The sequence below is a fragment of the Capsicum annuum genome, chromosome 7, assembly GCF_002878395.1.
Source record: "Capsicum annuum cultivar UCD-10X-F1 chromosome 7, UCD10Xv1.1, whole genome shotgun sequence".
NCBI classification, from domain to species: Eukaryota; Viridiplantae; Streptophyta; class Magnoliopsida; order Solanales; family Solanaceae; genus Capsicum; species Capsicum annuum.
In genome coordinates, this window is record NC_061117.1 from 91,942 (window position 1) to 101,791 (window position 9,850).

Consider the following 9,850-nt stretch of genomic DNA (forward strand, 5'->3'; position numbering starts at 1 on the left):
AAGCAAGAACACATAAAGTTCAAGATTCAAGGCTCAAATTCCATACACGGTATTTATTTCAGTGGTAGAAATTTGGGAAGAAGCAGCTGATCACTGCAATAATATATACTATGAGAAAAGAACATAAAAACATAAATATGAGCAAATGAAAAAAAAGATATAGTAGGAAGTAATCAAGATTAAAATCAATACAAATATGCCATACCTCATCTCTGAGTGACTAAAATGGTTTTTAATTTTATGGATAACAAAGTGTTGGCTTCTGATAAATTGGGATGATAACTTTTATTATTGTTGCATTTGGGGAAAGTGCATTTATAACTAATTTGGTTTACTGCTAGCTAAAACAACCTTAGCGAACGAAGTTTACAATGATGCGTGCATTCGTTCTCATTTTGATGTTTGTGCCTGCGCTACTATTTTGCAACAGCACAATGTAAAAGAAATCTTGTTGAGCCTTCTGCGTTCTACTAAGAGTGACTCATTTGACATGAACGATGAAGCAGAGCTTGCAAACATGCTACAAAAGAGTTTAAAGGGTAAGAGATATTTAATTGTATTGGATGATATGTGGAAAACTGAAGCATGGGATGTCGTGAGACTATGTTTTCCAAGTGAAAACAAGGGGAGTGGAATATTATTGACGACCCGTAACATTGAAGTAGCTCACGATGCTGGTACAGAGAATCTTTCTTTGCATATGGATTTAATGGGTCCGGATGAGAGTTGGAACCTTTTCAAAAGTGTTGCATTTGCAAATGAAGCATTACCATCTGAGTTCGAGACTATTGGGAAGAAAATTGCAGAGAAATGTCACGGGTTACCACTAACTATTCTCGTGGTTGCTGGGCTTGGGTTCGAGTGTGCTGTGCGTCTAAAATCAACCGGGACATGCCAAGGAGGCTGGGGATCCTCCCAGTATGGTTCGTTTAATTTTTTGTGGCCATTTGGGTGGACAAACAAGCGAAACGGTGTAAACGGGGCATTTTCGGGACAAATTTGTGTGTTATTGCCTGCGGTTTTGGGGGTGGTCCAGGGTTCCAAGCGTGCTGTGGGCTGAAAATCGACTGAGGCATGCCAGGAGGCTGGGGATCATCCCAGTATGGTCCTTTTAATTTTTTGTGGCCATTTGGGTGGACAATCAGGCAAAACAGTGTGCACGACATATTTTCAAGCCTAATTTGTGTGCTATAGCCCACGATTTTAGGGGTGGGCCCGGGATCCGGGCATGCAGTGAGCCAAAAATCGATCGGGGCATGCCAGGGAGGCTGGGGATTATCCCAGTGTGGTTCTTTTAATTGTTCGTGACCATTTGGATAGACAAACTGGTAAAACAGTGCGAACGGGCCATTTTCGAGCCAAGTCTATGTGCTATAGCCCACGGTTTCGGGGGTGGGCCCGGGTTTTGGGTGTGCTGTGGGCTGAAAATTGACCGGGGCATGCCATGTAGGTTAGGAATCATCTTAGTATGGTCTGTTTAATTTCTTGTGTCCATTTGGGTGGACAAACAGGCAAAACAGTGCGAATGGGGCATTTTTGGGCTAAATCTATGTGCTATAGCCCACAGTTTCGGGGGTGGGCCCGGGGTTCAGGCATACTATGGGCCAAAAATCAACCGGGACATGCCAGGGATGCTGGGGATCATCCCAGTATGATACGTTTAATTTTTTGTGGCCATTTGGGTGGACAAACAAGCGAAACGGTGCGAACGGGACATTTTCGGGGCAAATCTGTATTTTATAGCCCGCAATTTTGGGGTTGGGCCAAAGGTCCGGGTGTGCTGTAGGCCGAAAATCAATTGAGGCATGCCAGGGAGGCTGGGGATCGAACCAGTGTGGTCTGTTTAATTTTTCGTGGCCATTTAGGTGGACACACAAGCGAAACAGTGCGAATAGGGTATTTTTGGGATAAATCTGTGTGCTATAGCTCATGGTTTTGGGGGTGGGCCCGATGTTTGAGCGTGTTATGGGCCAAAAATCAACCGAGGTGTGCCAGGGAGGCTGGGGATCGTCCCAGTGTGGTTCATTTAACTTTTCATGGTCATTTGGGTGGACAAACAGGCAAAATTGTTCGAATGGGACATTTTTGTCCAAATCTGTGTGCTATAGCCCAAGGTTTTGGGGTGGGCCCGGGGTACGGGAGTGCTGTTGGCAAAAAATCAACCGGGGCATGGCAAGAAGGCTGAGGATCGTCCAAGTATGGTCCGTTTAATTTTTTATGACCATTTGGGTGGACAAACAGGCAAAATAGTGGGAACGGGGCATTGTCGGGCCAAATCTGTGTGCTATAGCCCACGGTTTCAAGGGTGGGCTCGGGGTTCAGGCGTTTAGTAGGCCAAAAATTGATCGAGGCATGCCATTGAGGCTGGGGATCATCCCAGTGTGGTCCGTTTAATTTTTCATGGCCATTTCAGTGTATAAACAGACAAAATGGTGCGAACGGGGCATTTTTGAGCCAAATCTTTGTGTTATAGCACGCGGTTTGAGGGTAGGCCCGGGGTTTAGGCATGCTATAGGCCAAAAATCAATCAAGGCATGCCAGTGAGGCTGGAGATCATTCCAGTATGGTCCGTTTAATTTTTTGTGGCCATTTGGGTGGACAAATAAGCATAACTGTGCGAACGGGGCATTTTTAGGCAAAATCTATATGCTATAGCCTGTGGTTTCTGGGGTGGGCCCGGGGTCTAGCGTGCTATGGCTAAAAATCGACTGGGGTATGCCAGGGAAGCTAAGGATCATTCCAGTGTAGTTTGTTTAATTTTTTGTTGCCATTTGGGTGGACAAACCGGCGAAACAGTGTGAACGAGGCATTTTCAGGCCAAATCTGTGTGCTATAACCTACGGTTTTGGGGGACGGCCCGGGGTCCGGGCGTTCCGTGAGCCGAATATTGTCCTGGGAGTGCTAGGGAGGTTGGAGATCATCCTAGTGTGGTCCGTTTAATTTTTCATGGCTATTTGGGTGGACAAACAGGAGAAACGGTGCTAATGGGGCATTTTCGAGCAAAATTTATTTGCTATAGCCCATGGTTTTAGGGGTGGGCCAGGGGTCCGGGTATGCTGTAGGCAAAAAATCAACCGGGGCATGCCAGGGAGGCTGAGGATCATCCCAGTGTGGTCCATTTAATTTTTCGTAGCTATTTGGGTCGGTAAACAGGCAAAACAGTGTGAACGGGGCATTTTTGGGCAGAATCTGTGTTGTAGACCACGGTTTTGGGGATGGGCCTGGGGTCCGGGCATGCTGTGGGCTAACAATCGATTGGGGCATGCCAGGGAGATTGTGGATCATCCCAGTGTGTTCCGTTTAATTTTTCGTGGGCATTTAGGTTGACAAATGGGCGAAACAGCACGAACCGAGCATTTACGGGCTAAATCTGTTTACTATAGTCCACGGTTTCGAGGGTGGGCCCAGGTTTCGGGCATGCTGTGGGCCAAAAATCCACCAGGGTGTGCCAGGGAGGCTGGGGATAATCTCAGTGTGGTTTTTTTAATTTTTTGTGGCCATTTGGATGGATAACTAGGCGAAATGGTGTAAACGAGGCATTTTTGGGCCGAATCTGCGTGCTATAGCCCATGGTTTTGGGGGTGGGCCCGGGGTCCGAGTGTGCTGTGGTCTAATAATCGACCTGGGCATGCTAAGGAGGCTGGGGATCATCCTAGTGTGGTCCGTTTAATTTTTCGTGGCCATTTGGGTGGAAAAATAGGCAAAATGGTGCGAACGGGGTATTTTCAAACCAAATTTGTGTGCTAAAGCCCGTGGTTTCGAGGTGGGATCGGGGTTCAGGCATGCTATGGGCTGAAAATAGAGCGGGGTGTGCTAGAGAGGCTGGGGATCATCCCAGTGTGGTCCATTTAATTTTTTATGGCTATTTGGGTGGACAAACAGGCAAAATTGTTCGAACGGGATATTTTTGGCTAAATCTGTGTGCTATAGCCTATAGTTTTGGGGTGCGCCCGGGGTCCGGGAGTGTTGTTGGCTGAAAATTAATTGGGGCATGCTAGGGAAGTTGGGGATCATCCCAGTATGGTCCGTTTAATTTTTTGTGGCCATTTGGGTGGACAAACAGGCAAAATAGTGCGAACGGGGCATTGTCGGGCCAAATCTATATGCTATAGCCCACGATTTTGAGGGTGGGCCCAGGGTTCGGACGTGCAGTAGGCCAAAAATAGATCGGGGCATGCCATTGAGGCTGGGGATCATCCCAGTGTGGTCCGTTTAATTTTTCGTGGCCATTTCGATGTACAAACAGGAAAAACGGTGTAAACGGGAAATTTTTGAGCCAAATCTGTGTGCTATAGCATGTGGTTTGAGGGTAGGCCCGGGGTTCGGGCCTGATATGGGCGAAAAATTGATTGGGGCATGCCAGTAAGGCTGGGCATCGTCCTAGTATGGTCCGTTTAATTTTTTATGGCCATTTGGATGGACAAACAGGCAAAACGGTGCGAACTGGGCATTTTTAGGCAAAATCTATGTGCTATAGCCTATGGTTTCGGGGATGGGCCTGGGGTCCGGGCGTGCTGTGGGCTGAAAATCAACCGGGGTGTGACAAGGAAGGTGAGGATTATTCCAGTGTAGTTTGTTTAAATTTTTGTGGCCATTTAGGTGGATATACAGGCAAAATGGTACGAACGAGGCATTTTTAGGCCAAATCTGTGTGCTATATCCCACGGTTTTGGGGGACGGCCCGGGGTCCGGGCTTGCTGTGGGCTGAAAATTATCCTGGGTGTGCCAGGGAGGCTGGGAATCATCCCAGTGTGGTCCGTTTAATTTTTCATTGGCATTTGGGAGGACAACCCGGCGAAACAGTGTGGATGGGGCATTTTTGGGCTAAATCTATGAGCTATAGCCAACGATTTCAGTAGTGGGCCGGGGGTTTGGGCGTGCTGTCGGTTAAAAATCGACCGGGGCGTGCTGTCGGTTAAAGATCCTCTTAGTATGGTCCGTTTAATTTTTTATGGCCATTTGGGTGGACAAACAAGCAGAACGGTGCAAATGGAGCATTTTTGGGCAAAATCTGTGTGCTATTGCCTGCGGTTTTTGGGGTGGGCTAGGGTTCCAAGTGTGCTGTGGCCTGAAAATCGACTAAGGCATGCTAGGGAGGATGAGGATCATCCCAGTATGGTCCGTTTAATTTTTGTGGCCATTTGGGTGGACACATAGGAAAAACGGTGCAAATGATGCATTTTCAAGCCAAATTTGTGTGCTATAGCCCACGGTTTTGGGGGTGGGCTCGGGGTCCGGGCATGCTGTAGGCTAAAAATCAGCCGGGGCATACCAGGGAGGCTGAGGATCGTCCCAATATGGTCCGTTTAATTTTTTGTGACCATTTGGATAGACAAACTGCCAAAACGGTACGAATGGGGCATTTTTGGGCCAAGTCTCTGTGCTATAGCCCACGGTTTTGAGGGTGGGCCCGAGTTTTGGGCGTGCTGTGGGTCAAAAATTGACTGGGGAGTGCCATTTAGGCTGGGAATCATCCTAGTATGGTCCGTTTAATTTTTCGTGTCCATTTGGGTGGACAAACAGGCAAAACAGTGCGAATGAGGCATTTTCGGGCTAAATCTATGGGCTATAGCCCACAGTTTCGGGGATGGGCCCGAGTTTCAGGTATGCTATGGACTGAAAATCAACTAGGGCATGCCAGGGAGGCTGGGGATCATCCCTTTGTGATTAGTTTAATTTTTCGTGGCCATTTGGGTGGACAAACAAGTGAAACGCTGCGAACGGGACATTTTCGGGCCAAATCTGTGTGCTATAGCCCGTGAGTTTGGGGGTGGGCCAAAGGTTCGAGTGTGCTATGGGTTGAAAATCAATCGAGGTATGCTAGGGAGGCTGGGAATCATCCCAGTGTGGTTTGTTTAATTTTTCATGGCCATTTAGGTGGACACACAAGCGAAACAGTGTGAATGGGGCATTTTTGGATAAAATCTGTGTGCTATAGCCCATGGTTTTGGGGGTGGGCCCGATGTTCAAGCATTTTGTGGGCCAAAAATCAATCGAGGCATGCCAGGGAGGCTAGGGATCATCCCAGTGTGTTCCATTTAATTTTTCATTGCCATTTGGGTGGGCAAATAGGCAAAATTGTTAAAATGGGACATTTTTGGGCAAATCTGTGTGCTATGGCCTACGATTTTGGGGTGGGCTCGGGTCCGGGAGTGTTGTTGCCTGAAAATCAACCATGGAATGCCAGGAAGGCTGGTGATCATCCAAGTATGGTCAGTTTAATTTTTTGTGGCCGTTTGGGTGGACAAACAGGCAAAATAGTGTAAACGGGGCATTATTGAGCCAAATCTGTGTGTTATAGTCCACAGCTTTGGGGGTGGGTCTGGGGTTCAAGCGTGCAGTAGGCCAAAAATAGATCGGGGCATGCCAGTGGGGCTAGGGATCATACCAGTGTGGTCCATTTAATTTTTTGTGGCCATTTCAGTGTACAAACAGGAAAAACAGTGTGAACGGGGTATTTTCGAGCCAAATCTTTGTGCTATAGCACGTGGTTTGAGGGTAGGCCCGGGGTCCGGGCGTGCTATGGGAGAAAAATTGATTGGGGCATGCCAGTGAGGCTGGGGATCATCCCAGTATGGTTCGTTTAATTTTTTGTGTCTATTTGGGTGGTCGCGTCGGGTCTGCCGCTCAGTTGAAAACTATGAAACAAGTCTGCGGTAGTTCAAAACTGGAATTGGGAATTTTCTGTTAACAATACGTTCGTATTTGATTCGAATGTTATATTCCACCGAAAACTACACCAAAGTGGAAGGGCCAGTATAGAAACTAGAAGGACAAACAGGCATAACGGTGCGAACGGGGCATTTTTAAACAAAATCTATGTGCTATAGCCTGTGGTTTCGGGGGTGTGCCCGGGGTCCGGGCGTGTTGTGGGCCAAAAATCGATCGGGGTGTGCGAGGGAATCTGGGGATCATTCCAGTGTAGTTTTTTAAATTTTTTGTGGCCATTTCGGTGGACAAACTGGTAAAGCAGTGCGATGGGGCATTTTCAGGCCAAATCTGTGTGCTATATCCCACGGTTTTGGGGGACGGCCCGGGGTCCGGGCTTGCTGTGGGCCAAAAATTATCCTGGTCATGCCAAGGAGGTTGGATTATCCCAGTGTGGTCTGTTTAATTTTTTGTGGCTATTTGTGTGGACAAATAGGAGAAATGGTGCGAATGGGGCATTATCGGGCAAAATCTGTTTGCTATAGCCCGCGGTTTCGGGGGTTGTCTAGGGGTCCGGGTATGCTGTGGGCAAAAAATCAACAGGGGCGTGCCAGGGAGGCTGAGGATCGTCACAGTATGGTCCATTTATATTTTTATAGCTATTTAGGTCGATAAATAGGAGAAACAATGCGAACAGGGCATTTTAGGACAGAAGCTGTGTGTTATAGACCACGGTTTTTAGGGTGGGCCCGGGGTCCGGGCGTGCTGTGGGCTAAAAAACAACTGGGGCATGCCAGGGAGGTTGTGGATCATTCCAGTGTGGTCTGTTTAATTTTTCATGGGCATTTGGGTGGATAAACAAGCAACACAGCACGAACGGGGCATTTATGGGCTAAATCTGTGTGCTATATGTGATAGCCCACGGTTTTGGGGGTTGGCCTAATGTCCGGGCATGCTATGGGCCAAAAATTGACTGGGGCATGCCAGGGAGGCTGAGGATTATCCCAGTATGGTCTGTTTAATTTTTTGAGGCCAGTTGGGGTGGACAAATAGGCGAAATAGTGCGAATGGGGCATTTTCAAACAAATCTGTGTGCTATAGCTAGCGGTTTCATTGGTGGGCCTGGGTCCGAGTGTGCTGTGGGCCAAAAATTGACTGTGGCATCCCAGGAAGGATGGGGATCATCCCAGTGTGGTATGTATAATTTTTCGTGGCCATTTGAGTGGAAAAACAGTCAAAACGGTGTGAATAGGGCATTTTCGGGCTAAATCTGTGTGGTTTTGGGGGTGGGCCCGGGGTTCGGGCGTGCTGTGGGCTAAAAATTAACCGACGCTTGCCAGGAAGGCTGGGGATCATCCCAATAAGATCCGTTTAATATTTTGTGGCTATTTGGGTGGACAAATACGTGAAACGGTGAGAACAGGGTTTTTTCGATCCAAATCTGCGTACTATAGGCCACGGTTTCAGGGGTGGGACCAGGTTCCGAGCGTGATATAGGCTTAAAATCGACCGAGTCATGCCATAGAGGCTGGGGATCATCGCAGTGTGGTTTGTTTAATTTTTTATGGCCATTTAGATGGACAAACAGGCAAAACTATGCGAACAGGGCTTTTTTGGGCCAATCTATGTGCTATAGCCCAGGCTTTTAGGGGTGGGATCGGGTGTGTTGTGGGCCAAAAATCGACCGAGGCATGCAAGAGAGGCTGAGAATCATCCCAGTGTGGTTCATTTAATTTTTCGTGGCTATTTGGATGGATAAACAGGCGAAACAGTGTGAACAGAGCATTTTCCAGCTAAATTCGTGTGCTATAGCCCACAGTTTCGGGGGTGGGCCTGGGATCCGGGTGTGCTATAGGTTAATGATTGACCAGGGCGTACTAGGGAGGATGGAGATCATTCCAGTTTGTTCTATTTAATTTTTTTGAGGCTATTTAGATGGATAAACAGGCAAAATAGTGCAAACGGGGCATTTTCAGGCTAAATCTGTGTGCTATAGCCAATGGTTTTGGGGGTAGGCCTGGGGTCCGGGCATGCTATGGGCCAAAAATTGTCCCAGTGTGGTCCATTTAATTTTTTGTGGCTATTTGGGTGGACAAACAGGCAAATCGATGCGAACGAGACATTTTTCGGCTAAATCTATGTGCTATAGCCCATGGCTTTGGGGGTGGTCCCGGGGTTTGGGCATGTTATGGGCCAAAAATTGACCGAGGTGTGCCAGGGAGGCTGGGGATCATCCTAGTGTTATCTGTTTGATTTTTTGATGCTATTTGGGTGGACAAACAGGCGAAACGATGGGAATGGGGCATTTTTGAGCCAAATCTGTGTGCTATAGCATACGGTTTTGGGGGTAGGCTCGGGGTGCGAGCATGTGGTTGGTCAAAAATTGACCGAGGTGTGCCAGGGAGGTTGGGGATTGTTCTAGTGTGGTCCGTTTAATATTTCGGTGCTATTTGGGTGAACAAATAGGTGAAACGGTGCGAACAGGGCATTTTTGGGCAAAATCTGTGTGCTATAGCCCACGATTTTGGGGGTGGGTCCAAGGTCCGGGCGTGCTATGGGCCAAAAATTTACTGGGGCATGCCAGGGAGGCTGGGGATTACCCCAATATGGATCACTTCATTTTTTGTGTCCATTCGGGTGGACAAACAGGCGAAACGGTGCGAATGGGGCATTTTTTTTGCCAAATCTGTGTCCGACATCCTACTATTTTAGGGGTGAGACCGGGCTTCGGGTGTGTAGTAGGCCGAAATTGACCGAGGCATGCCAGGAAGGCTGGGGATCATTATAGTATAGCTTTTTTAATTTTTTGTGGCCATTTGGGTGGACAAACAGGCAAAACAGTGCGAATAGGACATTTTCGGGCCAAATCTGTGTGCTATAGCCTGCGATTTTGGGGGTGGGCTCAGGGTCCGGGCAAGTTGTGGGATAAAAATTGACCGGGGTATTCCAGGGAGGTTGGAGATCATCACAGTATGTTCCGTTTAATTTTTCATCGCTTTTTGAGTGACAAACAGGTCAAACGGTGCGAATGGGATATTTTCGGGCCAAATCTGTGTGCTATAGCCCACAATTTTGGGGGGCCCGAGGTCCGAGCGTGCTGTCGGTGAAAAATATATGGAGGCATGCTAGGGAGGCCGGGGATCATCCCAGTGTGGTCTATTTAATTCTTCATGCCCATTTGGGTGGATAAACAGGTGAAACA

The 9,850-nt window shown here is 47.9% G+C and overlaps 1 protein-coding gene across 1 annotated transcript in view; it reads left to right on the forward strand.

Moving 5' to 3' along the window:
• Window positions 1-1,332, forward strand: part of LOC124885535 (putative late blight resistance protein homolog R1A-3) — a 1,665-nt gene extending 333 nt beyond the window's left edge. Inside the window, exons 2-3 of the mRNA XM_047393432.1 lie at window positions 342-868; window positions 1,321-1,332. Coding sequence (XP_047249388.1) covers window positions 342-868; window positions 1,321-1,332 — 539 coding nt within the window. The remainder of the gene's footprint in view (window positions 1-341; window positions 869-1,320) is intronic.
• The last annotated feature ends 8,518 nt before the right edge of the window (window positions 1,333-9,850 follow it).